The 24,690-nt window shown below is 37.2% G+C and overlaps 1 protein-coding gene across 1 annotated transcript in view; it reads right to left on the bottom strand.

Moving 5' to 3' along the window:
- Positions 1 to 24,322, bottom strand: part of grin2da (glutamate receptor, ionotropic, N-methyl D-aspartate 2D, a) — a 220,577-nt gene extending 196,255 nt beyond the window's left edge. The window contains exons 1-3 of the mRNA XM_059349211.1: positions 24,091 to 24,322; positions 18,557 to 18,694; positions 5,996 to 6,262 (exon numbers count right to left, since the gene is read on the bottom strand). Of these exons, the coding sequence (XP_059205194.1) occupies positions 5,996 to 6,262; positions 18,557 to 18,694; positions 24,091 to 24,264 (579 nt within the window). The 5' untranslated portion in view covers positions 24,265 to 24,322. The remainder of the gene's footprint in view (positions 1 to 5,995; positions 6,263 to 18,556; positions 18,695 to 24,090) is intronic.
- Positions 24,323 to 24,690: the final 368 nt, after the last annotated feature.

The raw sequence follows: 24,690 nt of genomic DNA, 5'->3' as shown, positions 1-24,690 counted from the left end.
GATCAGACTGGTCCTTAAGTCTCCAACACCAACACAGATGCAACACGCCCCTTTTCCAAGGACATGTGCTCATATATTGTTGTTAAAAACACCAAATTTAGATGGATGATACTGACCGTGGAAGCAAGAAGCACAATACCCCCGGGAGAACAAGAAAAAAACCACCTTGGAGGGTGTCCAAAGGCTTGCCCTGTGCTTGGCTGCCCATTGTTTGCTGGCGTTGGTGTGAAAAGTGGACATTTAATAACAGTGGAGCCGCCGCAGCAGTTCTCAGCCGGCGGATGACTTTCAGCAGCAGCAGCATGTTAATGTGCTTTAAAGGAACATCTGACATTTCCAGTTCATGTTGGACCTTTGAAACAATCAATGTGTTTAAACCATAAAAGCTGACACCTGCAGCGGCCTTAAGATATAAAACAACCTTTTAAACTGCAGATACAAGATACAGTCTCACTTTGTACTGACCTGGAGGCTGCAGGGGAGGAAGTGTTACATTAGAAGTAAAACTACTAATTTTAACAGCACAAAGTGTCTGCAGCCAAGACTGCAGGGCTTTGAGCTAAATGAGAACTTTGCATGCTAATCTAATTTGGTGTTTGTTAGCATGTTAACATTATGGATTAGTGCTAAACACAAAGTCCACCTGAGGCTGATGGGGACGACATGAGTGATTGCATTAAGTGTCCCAGCGAGGGAGCATGCACTGAGAGTACACTGTAAAAAAAAAAGAAAAGAAAAAAAAAAGTTGTTTTTACGGTAAAAAAAAATGGCAGCTGTGGTTGCCAGAACTTTACCGTAATAAATACGTTTTTCTAATATTACGGTAAAAGTATATTGTTGATTTCACGTTTAAGATTGACATTTTATTCCATATTTTACTGTAAAAAAATTAAAATATTTTCCATCAAAAGAAACGCTGTTCTGCCATATAATTGACCAGAAAATACTTTATAAATAATGCATAAATGAAAGAATTTACCATTAAATATTACAGTATATTTTTGTTAGAGTTATGGTGTTTAGTACATTTAACAAAGAGAAAAAGTATTAACAAAAATTTACAAAAAATAAATGCAAAAATTACAGTGATGGTTCGTATATATATTACAGTATATTGCCAGTGTATTTTACAGTGGAGTAATGTATTTTTAAAAATATTGTTTTGGCTGATATATACATTTACAGTGTTTCATTGTTACTGAAACAAGATTAACCCATTTGTAATTTTACGGTCTTTTACTGTCATGGTTGAGCAGTTTTTCACCATAAAATAAATAAAATAAAAACTTTTTACAGTGTAATTCACCTTAATGCAAGCAGCCATCGTTAATGCAACTCATTACATGTTTGCTGTGAATGCTTTAAGTCGATTTGAAAGTTTCTCTATAGGTGTCAAGATGTTACAAAGTGGTGAACTGTCAGACGGACATATGCATCCATTAAACCACCTAAAACACCTGCACCTGCATGGACTCATCTTCTCAAAAATGCATCTAAAGGTACATAAAGTATCTCCACATCTAAAGCCCAGCACACACTTCATTCTCTGCCTCCCTATTCAACATTTCATACCACTTTCATTACGTTACATCATGTTCACTCCGGCCCTTTTGCTTTTGGTCCATTCTTTCTTTCTCTCTCCTTCTCATTTTGACAAAAGGTCATTTACTGTGACGACGGTACAATGATGAGAGGAGCGAGGAGTGAACATGAATAAAAAGGACGTGGTATGAAAGAGAGAGACGGAGAAAAGATCCCGCGGCTCCCACAAACTCTTTCCTCCCCGTCAGATGTGCTCCAGCTCAGCTAAACTCGCCCAGATGATGTCATTCTGCTTTAACCCTCTGGAGTCTCCACAAGCTCCAAAACATCCAGACTAGAAAACAAAGCAGCGTGGAGCCCTACTGTACATTTACCTCTAAAGTTCTGGCTGTAAACTCCATGAGGCCAGTTTCAGTTTGATGATGATATACCAAGTAAAACTGGAGACAAGCTCAAATATATTTAGTATAAAATGATAGAACTGGATATAACCCTCTTATGTGTTATATTTGCAACCTTTGTTCACATTTGCAACATTTAAAATTCTTTATTGAGCATGATAGTGTTTTGAAAGGTAAAAAAAAAGATTCAAAATCACATTTTATGTTGGACTAAAGGACTAAAAAAAGACACAAAATGACCAAAAAAAGACACAAGATGACTATAAAAAGACACAATATGACTAAAAGGAGACACAAAATGATCAAAAAATGACACAAAAAGACACAAGATGACCAAAAAAAGACACAAATAACACACAAAAAGACACAAAATGACCAAAAAAGACACAAAATGACCAAAAAGACATAAAATGACCAAAAAGACACAAAATGAATAAAAAAAAGACACAATATGACTAAAAAGAGACACAAAATGATCAAAAAATGACACAAAAAGACACAAGATGACCAAAAAAAGACACAAATAACACACAAAATGACCAAAAAAGACACAAAATGACCAAAAAGACACAAAATGAATAAAAAATACACAATATGACTAAAAAGAGACACAAAATGACTTTAAAAAATACACAAATAACACACAAAATGACCAAAAAAAGACACAAAATTACCAAAAAAGACACAAAATGAGAAGAGAGAATGACCACAAAAAACCACAGAAGACACAAAATGAAAAAAAAAGAAATGAAAAGGATTCAAAAATGGACAAAATAGCCCTATAAGACTCCATAGAGTTAACTGTCCGCTTCTTTTGTTGCAGCTTTTGTGTTTGATGCAGAAACAGAAAGTCTTTTTTTTTAATGTCAAAGTTTCCTGTAAGTGGTTCACTCTGCAGTCTGACCCCGTCTCATGTTAAATGTGCACTTTAAAGGCTGAGACCCCTGAGCTTTATGATATTTCACTTACAATAAGTTATCGGATGGATACTTCTCTATCTGCGGACGTGGAGAAGTGTAACAGCTCAATCAGCAGTGAGGAGAATCCATGAGAGGCCTTTAAGTGTGAAATCAGTCACAGCAGCACTGAGGAGGAATAAAACCTGCTCACCAATAACAGATAACAGCCACCATGTGCTCGCAAAAAACTTTCTCTCTTCTTGTAATTTCAGTTTTTCTTCAATTTCTCTGACTGTCAGTAACCTTTAGATCAGGTGTCTCAAACTTGCGGCCCGCGGGCCAATTGCGGCCTTCGTGACGATATTTTGTGGCCTTGATATGAAAGTTTAATGTGAGTTTTATATGAATGGCACTTTACTGTGTTGTGTGTGGAAGGTCCCTTTAATTACTTTTTTTGGTAATTTTGTATATTTTTTAAATAATTTTGTGTCTTTTTTAATAATTTTGTGTCTATTTTTAGTAATTTTGTGTCTTTTTTTTGGTAAATTTGTGTCTCTTTTAAATAATGTCTTTTTTTTAGTAATTTTTGTATTTTTTTGGTAATTTTGTGTCTTTTTGGGGTCATTTTGTGTCTTTTTTAAATAATTTTGTGTCTTTTTAAAATAATCTTGTGTCTTTTTGGTAATTCTGTGTCTATTTTTAGTATTTTTTGTCCTTTTAAGGTAATTTTGTGTCCTTTCTAAATAATTTCGTGTCTTTTTCAGTATTTTTTGGTAATTTTGTGTCTTTTTAAAATAATCTTGTGTCTTTTTGGTAATTCTGTGTCTATTTTTAGTATTTTTTGTCTTTTTAAGGTAATTTTGTGTCCTTTCTAAATAATTTCTAAATAATAATTAATGTCTTTTTCAGTATTTTTTGGTCATTTTGTGTCTTTTTTGGTAATTCTGTGTCTTTTTTGATGATTTTGTTTCTTTTTTAAGTAATTTCGGGGGCTTTTTTGTGTCTTTTTGGGTCATTTTGTGTCTTTTTTTAAATATTTTTGAGTCTTTTTTGTGTCTTTTTGGTCATTTTGTGTCTTTTTTTAGTAATTTCGCCTCATAAAGAAACTAATGTAACTGTGGTTTGCAGAAACGTACGCCAACATTTCTAAGATGATTTGTTTGTGCGTCCTCATGGAAACACTCACACAAGAGGACTCCTCACGCTGCTGAAGATCCCTCAGTAAAGAGCTGAATGCTCCGTGTTTCATTAGCAGAGCTGCACCACTTCCACTACACAGCTCCCAGGTGTGTGCAGGAGTGTGTGTGGGCGTGTGTGAGTGCTCCCGCAGGACGTCAGTCTAAATGAATAGAGTGTCCTCAGCCCACCTCCCTAAATGAGGCTTTTACTGTGAAAAACCTCCAAACAGAGAGCTGTTTCTTTCCTCTGGGTAAAATGCCTCAAGTAGTACCTCATAATGTTGCAACTGCAGTGCAAATATATTGATCTGACAAAGTTGATTAACCTAGTGTTGAGTTTCTGGATTCCCACTGAAATTAAATTGGGTTTTTTCTGCCACAGCACAGACAGAAAAAATAACATTTTCATGATTGCGCTCCTGTCTGTGCATGATAATGTTGTTTATTTACATCTCAACCATCAAATTATTTTAAAAATGACATTTTGTTTCTCATTGGCTGGCAGTAATGGTGGCTAGGAGCAAATTTAATGCCATTTCAGTTGGAATTAAAGTCATTTTTCCTCATTTTTCTGTACAAATCCCCAAATCTGATTTGTTTTATTGAATCAACACACTTGTAAAGTATCTTGGCATTTTCTTTGACATCAGTTTAGTTTAGGTTGTTCTTCTTCTCCAAAATAAATGCTTTTTTTTACACCTACAGTCATAGTTATTGCTTGCTCTAAAAGATGTTTCATTCTAAATTATCAATCACCAAAAAATGACACAAAATTACTAAAAAAAGACACAAAATGACCAAAAAAAGACACAGAATTATTTTTAAAAAGACACATGATTACCAAAAAAAGACACAAAATTATTAAAAAAAAGACACTAAATTATTAAAAAAATACACAGAATTACCAAAAAAAGACACAAAATTACCACAAAAAGTAATTAAAGGGACCTTCCACACACAACACGGTAAAGTGCCATTCATATAAAACTCACATTAAACTTTCATATCGAGGTGGGGGCCACAAAATATCGTCACGAGGGCCGTAATTGGGCCGCGGGCCGCGAGTTTGAGACCCATGGTGTACAGCAACACATTACACTGCCATCTTCTGACCAAAGTACGTTACTGCAGCTTTGTTTATTTGCTCTAAACCAGCTGATGGAAACTCACTAATTTCATGTTTTCTTGAATGCAATATTTCAGAATTTCGCTCCAAAATTACCTTCAACTTTAATGGAAACATGACTATTGTTTTAAAGTAAACAGCTCTGCACGATGAGACAATAAGGTGTCGTGGAAATGCTAACTTGCAGGTTTAACCCTCTGGAGTCCATCGATTCATTGAAAATATACTGAGCATGTTTTATTTACAGTAATAACTTTATTTATATAACAGACAAGCTGAGAAAGCCAGTTGAAAGTTCCATTTATGTTTCTAGACCATTTTTAAAATGTGAATTTTCTTTCTACAAGGAAAACTATTTTTAATTTACATGCAAATAGGCTGTTTTATAGTTTTATTTATCTATTTTTTTCTGCTGTTTTTTTGTGTGTATAAATAGGGTTTTTTTTAATATACATTTCCATAGAAACCTGTGTCTTTTGTTTGTATTATCAAACTGATAGCCAAGTTTTTGTGGAGAAAAAGGAGCCATGCATGTGATGTAAGGACAGACTGAAAGATGCTAAACAGAGACAGAAATTAATGCATAGGAAGTTGACAAATTTGAACCAAAATATCCTGGATTGCAGAGGTTTAATACTGAGAAATTCAATTTTATAACTTGCATTTCCATGCTTTTATTGTGGCAGTGATAGAGAGAATAGAAGAGGCAGCAAAGGGATTCAAACCAGCAAGGACTCTTAGTGGTTTGTGCAGAACTAGTGAGCCACTGGGACACTCCTGAGTTATATAACTTGAGACATTTCTGTCCGAAATACCAAAGAAGTGAAACACCAACCCAAACAGACTGACCTGGGCTTCGTTGTCCTTGAGCAGCCGTTTGGCCCGAGCTCCTCCGGGGTCGTCGGTCACGTTGAGGATGACCACGCTCTTCTTCTCCCAGCCGATGAACGAGCCGTCCGTCATTCCCTCCACCATGGCCAGGAAGTCCTCGTAGCCGTGGTGACGGGTGGTCACCACGGAGAAGGACGTCCAGTCGTACTCTTCCAGCACCTCGAAGATCACCTCGAGCTGCAGGGACGTGGAGCAGGTGAACTGGAGGTAGATGGAGCCGCTCTCCTGGAACACATGAGGACATTTAGGCTACAGACCTGAATATATTTAACTCTATGGAGTCTGATAGGGCTATTTCCTCCATTTATTAATAATTTTCATGTCTTTTTATGTCTTTTTTGGTCATTTGTGTCTTCTGTGAGGTGTTTTTGGTCATTCTGTCTTCTCATTTTGTGTCTTTTTTGGTCATTTTGTGTCTGTTGTTGTGTCTTTTTTTTAGATATTTTGTGTCTTGTTTTGGTCATTTTGTGTTTTTTTGGTCATTTTGTGTCTTTTTTTGTCATCTTGTGTCTTCTGTAGGGTTTCTTTTCGTCATTCTGTCTTCTCATTTTGTGTCTTTTTTGGTCATTGTGTGTCTTTTTTGGTCATTTTGTGTCTTTTTTTTAGTCCTTTAGTCCAACATAAAATGTGATTTTGAATCTTTTTTTTTACTTTCAAAACACTATCATGCTCAATAAAAATTGTAAAGGTGTCAAATCTAACATATAAGAGGGTTCCATCCAGTTCTATCATTTGATACTAAATATATTTGAGCTTGTCTCCAGTTTTACTTGGTATATCATCATCAAACTGAAACTGGCCTCATGGAGTTTACAGCCAGAACTTTAGAGGTAAATTTACAGTAGGGCTCCACGCTGCTTTGTTTTCTAGTCTGGATGTCATGAAGAAGTCTGGATTTGGAGCTTTTGGAGACTCCAGAGGGTTAAAGTTGATCAAATACGGACATAAACAACTAGAAAATATCTGTCATTTATTGGACAGATTTTTAGGTTCCTGCATCCCAAGATTTCAGCTCTAACTTTGGTGGGTTTAAAGTGATCACGACCAAAAGCCGGAGTCATGATGATACTTCTCAAGCTGTAATAACCCATATTTTCCTTTAAGGTTAGCAGAATATGAAACTGTAAGCAGTCCAGTCTCCAGCATGAAAGCCAGACACTACAGCCGTGTCTGTGAGCCCTTAAACCGGAGAACAGCGAGCAGAGAGCGACAAAGGAACCAACACTCAGCTCTCACAGACTGGATTAAGTATTATGTGAATAACAATAAGACAGAAAATAAACGTTTTCACAGTAGTGAGCACACTAAGGCCAAGGAACAAAGCAGCACGGCTACTGAGCTAATCTGTTTACTGCAGGCCATTAGACGGTTAGAAGGAGGGAAACTGTCCAACTTGTTAGTAAAATAACCAAAATGTTTGTTAACCTGACACCTCAATCTTGTAATAGTACAGAGAGTGCAGGGCCAAAGTTTAGATGACTGAGTGCCAATTCAGGAGAGCCAGGACATGATTGAGGGGGGCTCAGGAAGTTACAGGATTTGTGTTTTCTCTCATAAGAAAGTAACAATAAATTAATCACAATAAGTTTGTCAGTGAGTGATCTGATGGGAAAGAAGTAAGATGACTCACTTCCATTATCAGCTCAGGAGAATAAAATGTGTTTCATTCATAAAAAGATCTTGATTAAAGCTTTTCTAAGCCAGTTTAATGCCTTCTGGATGCTGTATGATGTATTATCTAAGGTACACATGTATATATTATTTATAATATAAACAGAGTAATTTTACAGTCAAAATTAATTGAAATACAGTATATTATAGTTGATAAATGCCCATCTAACTGTAAAATAACATACATATTATGTCAAAAAACATTAAAAATCAGATACCTTTTAGGTTAATCTCTGTATTTTACAGTATCAAAACACTGTAAATAAAACGTAAAGGTGTTAATGGACAATGTTGCACATATAAATTAAATTGCAATAAACTGTAATAAATAGCAGTGTGACGATTTGCATATGCATTTTGCAATGTTTTATTATAACTCTTTACATGCATTATGTAAGCATGAGCTTTTAATCAACTTATTCTTCCACAAATTGAAACTAAAACTAAAATGTATGAAAAATAAAATAAGATAGCCTAAATTAAAAAATAAAATCCCCCAGAGGGATTAATGAGACTCCAGAGGTGACGTAAGGTTTTCTATCGTCGCCTAATCGCTTAGCAACAGTTTCGACCGTGATCCGTGATCACATACAGGACGGATTAAACACAGGAGACTCAACTGTAGCCGCTGTCGCTAACTGCACAACATCAGCAGCTGATCAAAACCATGCAGCATGGCTAATTAGCATAAACATAGCATCTTGAATTAACCGGCATCGCTAACTGTCCACAGCAGCACATACACACTGTAAGGCTACACAGCTAACTGTTAGCCTATTAGCATTTTCAGTCGCTTTGATTCGTTCTTACTCATCTTAAGGAGCCGCCAGCCCCTGCTACCTCATTCTGGCTGCTTGCTGCTTCCCCTCCTTCTTCTCCTCTTCTTCTTTTCATTCAAAAACGAAACGAAAGACATGGGCTGCGGTCGAATAGTCAAATTTGCTTAGGAACCTTCCTAACTGAGTGAAATGACCCGCAAGTATTATCGTAGCCGCCATGATAAGAGCTGTTCGAATTCTCTAACTGTTAAGGAAAGGAGCTTCAATGCTTCCTTTAGTATCTCCTTTAGCATAGGATACACCGGACCATCCTTTACGAAAGGAAAGGAGGTAATGCCGTCCCACAATTCCTTGCGGTAGCAGCATATAAGGCCGACCGGTCAACATTCGCCGTTGCGTGATGACGTAGACTAAGTGTAAGTGCAGTCGGATTCTCTAAACACCGCGATCGTCTTCTCCTAACTCCTCATGAATTCTCCTTCTCATCTTTCCTTGACCTCGTGACGTTTTCCATTGAGGTTAAGGAAAAGTGGTTAGGAAAGGACTTAGGAGCTGATTTTTTTGACTATTCGACCGCAGCCCCGGCTCTTCAGAAAGCATCTTCATTACTAGCACCACACGATAATTCTACTCCTTAAATAATTGTCACGAGCACTTCTTGATGCACTAATGGCTCTTACTGCTCTATACCTTGATTGTTTGCTTTTGTCTTCCTGTAAGTCGCTTTGGATAAAAGCGTCTGCTAAATACTAAATGTAAATGTAAATTTTACTGCCCCCACAGGTCACAAATAGAAGTTTGGATAACTCACAAATCTCACGAGATGTCGTGGCACGAGATCTCATCCCACCCACTAAAGGATAATAACGGTTGATTGAGAAGTTTTACTGTGTTTTCTCTTTTTGCAAAAGCTTGCAAGGCTTTCAGAAACAGCCCACTGACGTTACCTGTAAATTGCCAGATAATTGAGGGATTGTTGGACTTGGTTATGTCTAGGGTTGTCAAAAGTATCGATACTTAAAAAAGTATCGATACTATTACGTTGTATCCGGATACGATATTCATTTTCAAAAGTATCGATACCCACAGTATACACAGTGTCAGTATACATAAGCATAGAGTTAATAAGTTTACATCCATTTTAGTGACTGAAAAGTGTTATTTTCCCAGAATGAAGCAGAGAAAAGTCGACCTGCAACCAAACAGCAACACACACAGCCGAAAATAATGTTCTAATTGTTATTGTTTATTGTATTTATTATTTTTTGCACTACCTCAGACCTGAAGCTTGTTATCATAGTTGCAGTTTCTTTTTGCACAAGTGTTTTTTATTCTAAATATTTAACCTGTGGTTCTGTTCATTTTTACATGATGCATTTTTCTTGTTAATAAAAATATTTCTTTAAATTTTGGGGTCTTTGTTTTTATCCTTGGGGTATTGAAAATGGTATCAAGTATCGAATATTTTCCTGAGTATCGTATCGAGTTGAACATTTTAGTATCGTGACAACCCTAGTTATGTCACAGTGACCATGCAGTAACGGTCGAAGCGAGTTCTCGCTGTTCTCAATCCAGCTCAGCTCCTTTCTTTCTTTGACTCGTGGCTGACTGAGTTGAGTTTGGCTGCGAGGGGAACACTCGGAGGAATAACACTCGCTGTCTGTCAGAAAAAGTCCTTGGCTTGTGAATAAGCCTTTCAGTGTCAATGAAAGAAACAGTGATAGCCTTCTTCCTGCTGCAGTCACATTTAATCTGGATAGATGAGCAGCTCACTGGCTGAAAGAGCAATTCATTTCCTTCTTTCCTCTATTGTATTTCTCTAAAAACTAGAATGAATCCATATAAGGTTGGGAGTCGGGATGAATGAGAGCTGACACGCTGAAATACAGCACGGGATTTATCAGGACGGTTTCTGACTTTGTCCAAAGTTTCCAGCAGAGTTAACAATTAATGATTCTGTCTTCCTGGATGTAAAACAAAGAGGCAGCGAGCATGCGTTTAAATTAATTATCAGGACTCTTTGTGTACAAGTCGACGATCAAAGACGAGACTTGGGGGAGTGTCTGCGGCTTCCCGTGTCGGCGGGGCTCACCTCAGGTTACGCTGCTCTGAACTAGGTCAGATATCAAACCGGCATCATCCTGATTTATGATGTAAGCTCGTCTGCTTCTCCTCAGAGCGGAGCGTGCAGGGAACGTGCTGGGAGCGAGAGGCGAGGCTGCAGTCTGAGGCAGGAAACACTAAATGTCTGAGCCCCTGTGGAAGCTGCAGCTAGAATAAAACTGCTGTCATGTGATCGCTGAGCAGAAACAATGACTGACTGACGTTCTGTCCCAAGTCACAGCATCAGAAGCTGTTGACTCAAGGTTGATTGATTCTTGGGAGTGAGTCAGGAATATATGCATGAGTCAGCGTCCCGAAGGCAATTAGGAACTGATTTGAGTTTATTTATACCAGGGCTCTCAGGGGCCGCTGGAGGCAGTATCGAAATGACAAAAAAAAGACACAAAAAAACTGAAAAAACACTAATTTACTTAAAAAAGACACAAAATGACAAAAAAAAGACAGAAAATGACCAAAAAATTCACAGAATTACCAAAAAAGACATCAAATTATTTTAAAAAGGCGCAAAATAACCCAAAAAAAGACACAAAAACACCAAAAAGACAGAAAAAAACGAAATTACTTAAAAAGAAACTAAATGACCAAAAAGACACAGAATTACCAAAAAAAGACATACAATTATTAAAAAAAGACACAAAATGACCAAAAAAAATACAAAGAATTATAAAAAAGCCACAAAATTACCAAAAATACCAAAATATCTAAAAAAGACACAAAATTACCAAAAGTACCAAAAAGACACAGAATTACAAATAAGACACAAAATTACTTTAAAAAGACACAAAATTACCCCAAAAAAGACACATAATTACTAAAAAAGACACACGATTACCAAAAAAAGACACAAAATGACCCCAAAAATACACAAAATTGCTAAAAAGGACAAAAAATTACGAAAAAAAGACAGCTGCCTTTCTTTTTGTTAACGTTGTCATAGAAACAAGTGAAACAAAGCTCCAGGTGGAGCAATTAAAGGGACCTTCCACACACAACACGGTAAAGTGCCATTCATATAAAACTCACATTAAACTTTCATATCAAAGTGAGGGCCACAAAATATCGTCACAAGGGCTGCAATTGGCCAGCGGGCCGCAATTTTGAGACCCATGATTTATACCAACTTTTCTCAAATGCAGAGCCGCTCTGGAGGCATATATGGCTGTTTGTTGTGTTGGAGGCCGGGAGGCCGGGTCACAGAGCCGAGTATCATTGAACTGAAACACAGCGGACAGAGAGGAGATCTTTGTATCCAGATAGATACTGTCTAAGCAAAGTTAGCCAGCAGTTAGCCAGCTGTAGTTCAAACTAAGCTGCAGCTTTTTATATGAGCCAGTTTGGTTGCTTTCCAAGAACACTCTTCCATCGTGGCTGAATTACTAAAAACAGTGTGCTGTATAATCTTTAGTTAAAGTTTACTTTTGCTTATATTATCTTATCTTGTCTTGTCGTCTTAGTTCTGTCCCTTGAGCAGCTTGTCATTGTTGAACCAGTGCCCAGTTGCATAAACAAGAAGAAGAAGTGGAAAAAGTTTCTAGTGTTGAAGCAGAAACTACCACCAACTCCTGCAGGGACAGAAAACCTTCAACAAAGTGGTGGACACGTCTCGCTTTAAGGAATGGAACTATTATCTGCAAAGTGTATTTAATCATCAATCATCAACAGGAAAAGCAGCAGATCTTCACCTCTGAGAACCATGAAATGATTTTGCATGAAAAATGCAACAATTATGTTAATGTATTTATTGCTCCAGCTGTACTTGGTTATACAGGTTATGTTTGCAAAAATCTTGCTGTGTAAAGTAACTTAAGCTCTCAGATGATTTTGGAGAAATAAAGTTCACTATCTTCTTCTGTGTAGAAGAGGCATTGGATCAAAACACTCCAGTACAAGTAGCTCACATATACTTCAGTGCTTTGCTTTTATAAATGTTCATTATACTTAACATGAACAACATTCCACCACCATGCTCAGGAAGTTTAACCCTTTGATGCACAACATGGGTCTAAAGTGACCCGACAGAGTTTTTATGTTCTATATCTTTGCAATAATTCATCATTCAGTATTCCAGGTTTTCCTAAATTAGTTTGTTTTTGATCATCATACATCTTAATTTTTATGTTTTCCTTTATTAATTTTTGAATAAAATACCTTTTTCTGTCACTACTCTTCTAATACACAACATGGGTGAAAAATGAGCCATATCCATTTTTTTTAGCTAAGTAGCTTGTTAAGCTAACTTCTTGGCTAAGTATTTAGCTAAGTAGCTTGCTAAGCTAACTACTTAGCTGACTTCTTGGTCTTCTTAGTTAGCTTAGCAAGCTACTTAGCCAAGTCGTAGCTATGTAATAATACAAAAACTTTTTTTCTTCCTAAATTATGAGAGGCAAAATGAAAATAATGATCTGTTGTTATAAAAACAAGATATTTAAAGAATACTAAGAATATTCAATCATAAAATAAGTAGATATCAAAAGATAGAGCACAGAAACACACAGCAGCATTAAATAACATGGGGAATGAATGCGGGTCATTTTTAACCCATGTTGTGCATCAAAGGATAGGGACAACATCTTAACCCTCTGGAGTCCATCTATTTAGTGAAAATACACATGTTTTATTTACATTAATAACTTTATTTATATATGATATGTAGACAAGCTGAGAAAGCCAGTTGAAAGTGCATCATAGGAGCTTTCACAGTGTGACATTTATGTTTCTAGACCATTTTTTCAATGTGAATTTTCTTTCTACAATGAAAACTATTACTATTTTTTAATTTACATACAAATAGACTGTTTTGAAGTTTTATTATTTATTATCTTTTCTGCTGTTTTTGTGTTTATAAATAGTAATAAAAACACCTGTGTCTTTTGTTTGTATGTTGGGTTCCTGGCAGCTTTATACTTTGTTAATTAAAATAAAATGAAAAATCTGACTGATAGCCAAGTTTGTGTCGAGAGAAAGGAGCCATGCATGTGATGTAAGGACAGACTGAAAGATGCTAAACAGAGACAGAAATGAATGCAGAGGAAGTTGACAAATTTGAACCAAAATCTCCTGGACTTCAGAGGTTTAAAGCTCAGTGAGTCAATATGTTAGAATATTAAGGGTAAAAAACATAAAAGGTTGAGTAAATATTGAGCATCGAGGCAGAAGCACATGGTGTTTTTATAAATGCAATCAAAAGGACTTTAGTCTAACAAGAGCAGAAGTAGTTCTGCACCTCCTGCGACTTCAAAGCGCCTGTTTTTTGATAATGAATATTTTCCGATGCTGACATTTCGTTGCCGATTGAACGTGTTGGAGCTGCAGTTCAACTTGTGTAGAAATCACAAGAACCACGTAGCAGAGTCAGAAAAGATCCACTTAAAATAAATTGGCCCATTTATTAAATACCACATGCACCTGTCATGGCGAACTGCTTTGTTAGCCTGATCTACTTATTGCTAATGTCTGTCAGCAAAACATTACCTTTTGTCACAGGCAGATTAGCCGGGTGGAGAGCTGACACCCATTAATTAGTCTGTAACAATGGCCGAGCAGCCGTCGCTTAAAACAAGGTGACACAGCAGCCGCCGTGACTAACTGCCTCTTCTGTTTTTTAAATTGAATCCCCAAAAAACAAAAGTTAAAATGTGCAAATTTGCTAATAAGTGGTGCAGTGGACTTCTCGCTGTGAGCACTAAAAGCATCACATTTCCTCGACTCTAACAAGGTAAGGTAAAACAAAAGTTCCTTCACGAAACAAAACTCATCAGATAAAAATACTTTACATCAGTATGAGGGGCAGAATGGGCCATAATTCATTCTTCCCTCTCACATACAGAAAAAAATACCTCTCTCATTCACACTTTTACCTCTTAAATTAACAATTTTAGCTCTCACATTCACAAAAAATACATCTCACATTCACAATGTTACCTCTCACATTCACAGTTTTACCTCTCACATTCACACGTTTACCTCTCACATTCACAATTTTACCTCTCACATTCACAAAAAATACCTCTCTCATTAACAACATTACCTCTCACATTCACACTTTTACCTCTTAAATGAACAATTTTAGCTCTCACATTCACACGTTTACCTCTTAAATTAACAATTTTAGCTCTCACATTCACAGAAAATACATCTCACATTCACAACATTACCTCTCACATTCACACTTTTACCTCTTAAATTAACAATTTTAGCTCTCACATTCACAAAAAATACATCTCACATTCACAACATTACCTCTCACATTCACACTTTTACCTCTTAAATTAACAATTTTAGCTCTCACATTCACAAAAAATACATCTCACATTAACAACATTACCTCTCACATTCACACGTTTACCTCTTAAATTAACAATTTTAGCTCTCACATTCACAAAAAATACATCTCACATTCACAGTTTTACCTCTCACGTTCACAATTTTACCTCTCACATTCACAAAAAATACCTCTCACATTCACAATTTTATCTCACATTGACTTTTTTTTTTACCTCTCACTCTCACATCCACCTTTTACCTCTTAAATTAACAATTTAACACAACATTCACAAAAAATACATCTCACATTCACACCTTTACCTCTCACATTCACAGTTTTACCTCTCACATTAACAACATTACCTCTCACATTCATACTTTTACCTCTCACATTCACAGTTTTACCTCTCAAACTAACAATTTTAGCTCTCACATTCACAAAAAAATACCTCTCACATTCACACTTTTACCTCTCACATACACCGAAAAGTTTTCAAATAGAATCCCAGAAAACAAAAGTTAAAATGTGAAAATGAACTAATAAGTGGTGCAGTGGACTTCTCACTGTGAGCACTAAAAGCATCACGTTTCCTCCACTCAGTAACGTGCAGCAGCTCTGATGCTGATGCGCTTAGCTGCACTGACAGAACTGGAGCAATCCTGACAAAAATTTAATTTTCCTCTTCTTCATTACTGCTTAGTGATGAGGCTGGAGCTGCATGTTTTCTCGAATATCTAGCACAGGGGTCTCAAACTCAAATTACCTGGGGGCCGCTGGAGGCAGTATCAAAATGACCAAAAAAAGACGCAAAATTACTAAAAAAGAAAGACACAAAATGACAGAAAAAAACCTAAATTACTCAAAAAGACATAAAATGACCAAAAAAAAAAGACACAAAATTACTAAAAACAAGACACAAATTAGCAAAAAAGACACAAAATTACTAAAAAAAGACACAAAATGACCCCAAAAAGTCACAAAATGACTGGAAAACACTAAATTACTTAAAAGAAAGACATAAAATGACCAAAAAAAGACACAAAATGACAGAAAACCCCCCCGGAATTACTCAAAAAAGACACAAAATGACCATAAAAAGAGACAAAATTACTAAAAACAAGACACAAAATGAGCAAAAAAGACACAAAATGACCAAAAAAAAGTCACAAAATGACTGGAAAACATTAAATTACTTAAAAGAAAGACACAAAATGACCAAAAAAAGAGACAAAATTACTAAAAAAAAAAAGACACAAAATGACCAAAAAAGACACAAAATTACTTTAAAAAGACAAAATGACCCCAAAAAAGACACATAATTACTAAAAAAGACACACGATGACCAAAAATAGACAAAACATGACAAAAAAGACACAAAATGACTGAAAAAACACTAAATTATTATTTTTTTTAAAACACAAAATGACCAAAAAAAGACACAGAATGACCCCAAAAATACACAAAATTACTAAAAAGGACAAAAAATTACTAAAAAAAGACAGCTGCCTTTCTTTTTGTTAACATTGTCATAGAAACAAGTGAAACAAAGCTCCAGGTGGAGCAATCAAAGGGACCTTCCACACACAACACGGTAAAATTTAATTCATATAAAATTCACATTAAACTTTCATATCAAGGTGGGAGTCACGGGCCGCAAGTTTGCGACCCCTGATCTAGCATGAGGTAAATAAGCAGATCCTGCAGCCTGAATGATTCTGAGGTTTTGACAGTGAGTGTCATCCATCAATATTACACACAGGCCCGAAGCATCTGTCACAAACTCACACTCATACAAACTCATACGCTGAATATGATAGAACAGTCATCTTCTCACAAAGATGAGAAACTAATGTGGTGTAGAGAAGTGATGCAATAACTCCCGCTGCTTGTTTTCTAATAGTTGTTCGTTTAACTCAAAGGCCTTTAGGTAAATGTGCCAGTATGATTATTATTAGTGCTGCTGTTGAAGCTGCTCTGTTTTTATTTTCACAGTGGATCAAAAGAGAAGTGTCTGGAGTCTCCAAAAGCTCCAAATCCAGACTTCTTCATCACATCCAGACTAGAAAACAAAGCAGCGTGGAGCCCTACTGTAAATTTACCTCTAAAGTTCTGGCTATAAACTCCATGAGGCCAGTTTCAGTTTGATGATGATATACCAAGTAAAACTGGAGACAAGCTCAAATAGATTTAGTATCAAATGATAGAACTGGATGGAACCCTCTTATATGTTAGATTTGACACCTTTGTTCACATTTGCAACATTTACAATTCTTTATTGAGCATGACAGTGTTTTGAAAGTAAAAAAAGATTCGAAATCACATTTTATGTTGGACTAAAGGACTAAAAAAGACACAAAATGACCAAAAAAAGATGCAAAATGACTAAAAAAAGACACAAAATGACCAAAAACACTGTCACTTTAAATTGATCAGTTTTTTATGTTAAATGTCGACCTGAAAAGTAATTAAAGCTGCCAGCTGTCTTTAAATCGAGGGAGTTTTCATTTATTGCTTTGTATTTCTATATTGAGTTGGAAAAAAGAGGGACATTTTATTGTCAATTTGGGGGATATTTACTTGATTTCACACAAAAAACACACACAAAAGAACACACTAAAAAAACATCAGATGTAGATTGATTAGATAGATGGATTGATTATTCAAAAAAAGTTTTTTTAAGTTTAATAACATCAAATAAAAACTGTTATATAAAAAAATATTCATTTGAACACAAGACTACTGTTATAAAGAGAAAATGTGTAAATGTTACGGATACAGTGCGACAGATGCAGTTCTTGTCAAAGTCTCTGCACAAAATCATTTCAAGTCAAGTCATTTGACCTGAAAGTGTGGTAGTTGAGGGTCAGGAAGAACCACAGAGCTCTTTTTAAACTTTGGTAGCTGTGGGGAGCAATGCCACTCAAAAAACATTCTTGTTGTTATTTTCTCTGCTGAGAGCAAACACCAACCTGCTGAGCCTTTCCTCTAGTTTCCCTCCGATGCAAACACAAACAGAATCATTCTGCATGCATCATAGTTTTAGTCCTCACTGGACAGAGCTGAGCTGTTGAGCATGAAATTAAATGTGTTTTAAGGTTCGTTAACTAAAAAATTAAGTTAGGTGTAGTCTGGTTAAGAAAGAACTTGAATTCAGAAGGCGTGCTATGATATTTTTCCTGTTTAGGCGTCTTTTTTTCCCTATCTTTTATTTATTTATTCCCTTTTGAGCATCTTTGAGTGTTTAGAAAGGCGCTATATAAATGCAATGTATTATTTAATATTATTATTATTACAAAGCATGCCACTTTTGTGCAATGCATCCTGGGACATGTAGGCATTGCTGATATGTTTCTGCAGAAAAAAATCAGCTTTCTTATAGCGTGCACTGAGGAATCAGCTACGTTTACCATCAGCACTGATTGGACAGCCACGTAAAAGGAGGCAAATCTTCCCATAAAATTGTGAAGTTATCCTTGAACTCCTCTGAAGCAATCTCTCTAATGTCACGATGTAATTTAAAATAAAGAAATAGAAGTAGAAGTCAAGAGGTGAATCTTCAGCGTCTCTTCACTCATTATTTCTGACTGTCTGTGTTTCATCTTTTAAGCCACAGAGCTCCTCGCTTTAGTCCAAATTAAATTAACAGGGTTGATGATGCAACGTGAAGTAATCGGCTCCTACCTGTGGCTCTCGTCCCAGGCTGGCCCCGCCCCCTACGGCGACCACGGGAACCCCCGTCTGGGCGGAGACGAACTCCAGCATGGGGGCCAGCGGGGCGCGGTTGGGCGGAGGCGGCCGCTCCTCCTCAAACACCAAACCCTGGAGGGGAAACAGAAGATGCTTCATGAAACAAAGCTCGTCAGATGAAAAGACGTTACATCAGTATGAGGGGCAGAATGGGCCGTAATTCATTCTCCCCTCTCACATTAACAATATTACCTCTCACATTCTCAGTTTTACCTCTCAAATTAACAATTTTACCTCTCACACAAAAAATACATCTCACATACACACTTTAACTTTCACATTCACAAAAATACCTCTCACATTAGCATTACCTCTCATATACACAATTTTACCTCTCACATACACAAAAAATACCTCTCACATTCATACTTTTACCTCTCACATACACACTTTTACATCTCAAATACACACTTTCACCTCTCACATACACAAAAAATACCTCTCACATTAACAAAATTACCTCTCACATTCACAATTTTACCTCTCACATTAACACTTTTACCTCTCACATACACACTCTTACCTCGCACATTCACAATTTTACCTCTCACGTACACACTTTTACCTCTAACATTCACACTTTCACCTCTCACATCAACAAAATTACCTCTCACATTAACAATTCTACCTCTCACATACAAACTTTTACCTCTCATATACACAAAAAATACATCTCACATTCACACTTTTACCTCTCACATACACAAAAACATATCTCACATACACACTTTTACCTCTCACATACACACTTTTACCTCTCACATACATACTTTTACCTCTCACCTTCACAATATTACTTCTCAAATTAACAACTTTACCTCTCACATTCACAAAAAATACCTCTCACATCAACAATATGCACACTTTTACCTCTCACATACACATTTTTTTCTGTTTGTCCGAAGGAAAAATGAATCATGACCCATACGGACCCTCATAAATCAGCCTTAGTTTCATAAGCTTCTCATCAAACTTTTATTCATTAGAGCTGCCGTTTCTTTGAAAACGATTTAAAGTCTGAAGACAAAATACATGAGAACTATGTGTCCGTTCACACGAGTCCACAGGATTCAAGATAACAGCTTCAATACTGCAGTAAAGACTTTATGTTCTCACATCTTCACTGCTGAAGGAAACCGATTCCTTCTGCTGCAGCTTTAATGAAGTAATGAAACAACTGATGGAGGCTTTTAAAAATGGGACTTCTGTGCTGCTCTGATTGGCAATCAATGTTCACAGAGATCAAATCAGAGTTAAGTCTCTGCAGTGGACTGACATCCTGTCAGGAGGAGAGTGTGTGTGTTGTACCTGTACAACTTAAGCTGCTTCCCGCCACAAAAACAACAGATAAGCTGCTGGATTATGGGCCTCCTCAACACCTCCACAGCCTCCTAACAGGTGGTGCATGTTGCTGCAAACAAGCCATGTTTTCTGCATGAATGTTCTGCTAATCAGGGTTTTTTTTCTTTCTTTTTTACGCTTTCAAGAAAGAGCTGTCAGCTGCAGTAATGAATTCAGGCTAAATGCACGAAGTTCTTGAAATTGCCATTACTTCCTGTAATGATATGAGGAGGAGCGATAGTGATTTTGAGGCTGGCTTGATGACTTAACGCTTGTTGTCTTGTAGCGATTCGAGGGGAGCAAATTGAAGCTGACAGCTCAATTCTCACAAGGAAGCATTTGATATGCAAATTGGCTACAGACAGGACCTGGAAATAAGATAGCAAGTGTTACTTAAAAGAGTTAATATCGTACTTGATCTAAAGACGTTTGGAACAACAACCTTTCCACTTAATGTTGTGACATGAAGACAAATAGACACGGATTGGATAAACAGAAACATACATAATGCATGTTCTTCCTAGAAGAATGAATGAATGAATGAATGAATGAAGTATAACATGTTTTATTACCTCAGATCACAAGCAGCTCTCAGAGTCGAGGTGCAGACTCCCGTCCACAAGTTATACTATGAATGAATGAATGAATGAATGAATTAGTGAAGAGATGAACAAACTGTACAATGAACATGACTGGATGAACAAAACAAGCAAAAACCATGGAAACAGCATGTTAACTCTTTATCAGGCAAAGAACTATATTTGGTGACTTCAGGTAATATTTCGAGAAAAAAGTTGCAAATTTAGTAGAATAAAGTGGCAAATCTACAAGAAAAAAAGTCGCAGATTTAAGAGATTTAAAGTGGGAAAAAAGCAACTTTTTTCTCCCAGATTCACCACTTTAACCCTTAATAGGACACTCATTGAAATAATTGCAAATTCCAAATTTCAACCCTAGAGAATATTGGAGGATATTACATACAGCCAGAATGTGTAAAAAAGCCATACGAAAATAATATTTTGAGAAAAAAGTTTACGAGATTAAAGTGGCAAATCTACAAGAAAAAAATGTGCAGATTTATGAGATTTAAAGTGGTGAATCTGGGAGAAAAAAGTTTATTTTTTCCCCATTTTAAATCTCTTAAATCTGCAACTTTTTTTCTTGTAGATTTGCCACTTTATTCTAGTAAATTTGCAACTTTTTTCTCAAAATATTACCTGAAGTTACCAAATATAGTTCTTTGCCTGATAAAGGGTTAAAGGTCTGACAGAGTAGAAGACTGTCTGATTTTTTAGACCTGATCAGATCATGTGAAGTTTAACAAAAAAATATTCAACATTGACATTTCCAGGTCATGTTAAACCAAAGATATGATAATAAGATAAGATAAGATAATAATGATTATATGTATTTTTGCACATAGTTTGTTTTTGAAGAGTTGCAGCTAACAAGGAAAAAAAAACAAATAAATATACATGTTTTTATGGGACTTTTTTGTATATAGTTTTATTATATGATATATTTTGTTTAACCTTTTTATATGTTCATATTTGTATCCTATGTTTACATTTTCAAATTCCAAAACAGTTCATTAGACATATTTTTGTTGTTTTTATTGTAGTAAATTTGGCTCAAGATGTTGATAAAGTAGGTTAAATCGAAAAAATAATTGTCAGATCATATAGGTGAAGAAAAAAATGGACACCAAATATGGGTATAGTAAACATGTTTTTATGTGGTACATTAAAGGGCAAAATCAAAAGTATTCAAAAACGGCCAAAATAGGCTCAGAACCCAGAGGGTTAAAACTGGCAGGTTTGTGTCTGACATGTTTTAAAACTCAAGCCCTCAATCCTTAAAAGCCAACAATCACTATAAATCTTGTTCTTTTTAAACATGCACTTATCTTTAGGTGTAAAACAGAAACTCTTTAATTAAACCTTGAATTATAGCAAGCGTCAAGAAGCATTTCTACATTATGAGAACACTGCAGAGTTGTTATCCAAGAGGGAGCATTAAAGCTTCCAAGAGGAAAACTTAAAGAAGAATGATTAAAGTTATACCACATATAGTTGTTGCAGAAACAGTGTTGGGAGTAATCTGATTACTTCTTTGTTGAGACTTATCTCCCCTCAAAAAATACAATACAGGGTGTTTGTATAGACAGCAAAATACGACTCGTATTTACACTTTCCTCCACCGCCCTCTTGTAGTTTCTCTTAGCAGAAATGTTTGATGGTGATGCAGAGTTTAAATGGCGGATGTCACTGTCGGGGTGGATGGGTCGAACAAACGGTGGACTTTCACCAGGAGAACAGGGTTCATGTCCATGTCATGGGCTCATGAAAGCAGATTCTTGCAGACTGTCTCAAGCTTAAATGTCATGCATATTCTTGTCAGACTTGTTGAGAAATCTGAGAAACTGACACATGTAATTACTTGAGCTAGCCTATATAAATACATTTTACACTGTAAAACCCAACTTGTTGTGTGTGTGTGTGTGTGTGTGTGTGTGTGTGTGTGTGTGTGTGAAGCATGTGTATCTTGAGGAGTGTGCGTGCTTACGCGCATGTGTGTGTGCAACATGGTCTCACAGAAATCCGTGAAATAGCCACGGATTTCGCTTAACTCAAAATCCGTGGAATAGCCACGGAATCGCTCAAATTTCCGTCAAACTGACATGGATTTCGCTACAATGCAAGTTAATGACAGTCATATTTTTCTGGCGAGATCTTCACCACAAAGTGATTATGTACATTCAACTAGTGAAGATTTAGAAAATAAAACATATATTTCTCGCTAGAAATGTGATCAAAATCCATTTTTATGCAGAAACTAAGTCAAAATATTGATTTTTCACTAAAAATGAGAGAACTGTCCGCCATGTTTTTTGTTCTGACTGCTGGGACCTTGACAGTCACGTGACTTGGAACAAACCAATAGCCACGGGATATGACTGTCATTAACTTGCATTGTAGCGAAATCCGTGTCAGTTTCACGGAAATTTGAGCGATTCCGTGGCTATTCCACGGATTTTGAGTTAAGCGAAATCCGTGGCTATTTCACGGATTTCTGTGAGACCAGGTTGGTGTGTGCGTGTATCTGTAACTGTAATCACATCAAAGCATCAAATACTTTGCGGTCGGAGCAATTTTTGGCAAAACCATAATACCTATCATTGATCTGACTTCACTATGAGCGTCCTGAGTTCTTTCTGAACGTCTACATATGATTTTTGTGACGAAAAACGAAGAAATAGCTTTGTTAGAGCAATCTGAAAAACTGTTAAATATGATTTCCTACAGAAATCTTCCTGCATTTTTACTATGGGAGCCAATGAGGCTGTTGGTGTGTGTTGGTACATCTGTGCGTCGTACGCCCAAACTATAACTCTGACAGCTTTACCAGAGGATTGTGAGTGAGAAGACTAATTTTCCTACGTTTCTATGTATAAATTATTTGTGTAGAGTGGAATTTGCAGCCTGAAGCGCAGTTTTCAAATTTACTTTTTGAAATTTTTTTCTCTCCCTCTACACTCTGGCGAACATTCCATGCAATACACATCCATTATAATCTCAGAATTTCTCCAAAAATGATCATGGTCATTGAACAGGGATTAATAAAAAACTATATGACCTATCGAAACGTGCATTAATACACCGATACACAAGACTTGTGTCTACTGTTTAAACTTTAAATGGAGTCTCTAGGTGAAATTATGCCAGAGAAGTAGACGTTTAAAAATCTCCAATTATTGTTCTTTTTCTGTAATTTTTTTTCGGCCGTCCCATTCATTTCAATGCAAAATTTTGGGCAGTTTTTCGTATTCCATAGAGAAAAGTAATAGCACACCGATGCCTCAGGTTTTGAAGTATAATTTGTCCTGCAACTCTTTGAGTTGTAGGACTAGTAGCGGGATGAAATTGTGTCCGGAAGAAGAAGAATTTGTGATGCTCTTTGATCAGATTGTCAGACTGTCAGCTGCTACTTTACAGACTTTGAAGTAATGTCCAGTACCAGTGAGATTGTGTGTGTGTGTGTGTGTGTGTGTGTGTGTGTGTGTGTGTGTGTGTGTGTGTGTGTGTTTGTATGTGTGTGTGTGTGTGTGTGTGTGTGTGTGTGTGTACCTGCAGAGGTGTGGTGGCCAGCAGCTCACACAGCTGCAGCAGCAGGGTTCCCGGGCTGCTCTCGTTCACCGCCAGGTAGATGACGTTGGCTTGACCCGACGGCGTCATCACCGTCTCCCCCACCAGCGCCGCCAGCGACAGGGACGTCGAGAAGGAGGAGGAGAACGAGGCCATGGCAGCCACTCCTTCTAACGCAGCTGTATCCGTTACTCCTCTTCCTCCTCCTCCTCCTCCTCCTCCTCCTCCTCCTCCACCGCCACCTCCTCCTCCCGGACCGTTCCCCGGACCGGGCCCCTGCCCTGGCCCCGTCCCCGGCTCGCCGACCCCCGCGCCTCCCACCACCGCCGTCTCCGGGAGCAGGGAGGAGCCCGAGTGGACCACAGCGATGTTGACCCCACCCGAGTCCCTCTCTCTCTCCCGGGGCCGCAGCAGTAGGGGGGGCGAGGGGCGCACGGGCCCCGTGCAGGCCAGGACAGCCAACAGCAGTGAGAGGGCGGGCCTTGGGGCCACCATGGGGTAAGGGGAGGGCCAGTGGCAGCCGTCGGATGGGGTTTGGCAGGTGAGGCCGGGTGGGGGGTGGGGGCACCGGGGTAGTGGGTG

The sequence above is a fragment of the Centropristis striata genome, chromosome 14 (assembly GCF_030273125.1).
Source record: "Centropristis striata isolate RG_2023a ecotype Rhode Island chromosome 14, C.striata_1.0, whole genome shotgun sequence".
NCBI classification, from domain to species: Eukaryota; Metazoa; Chordata; class Actinopteri; order Perciformes; family Serranidae; genus Centropristis; species Centropristis striata.
This window is presented reverse-complemented; position numbering and strand designations above follow the sequence as displayed.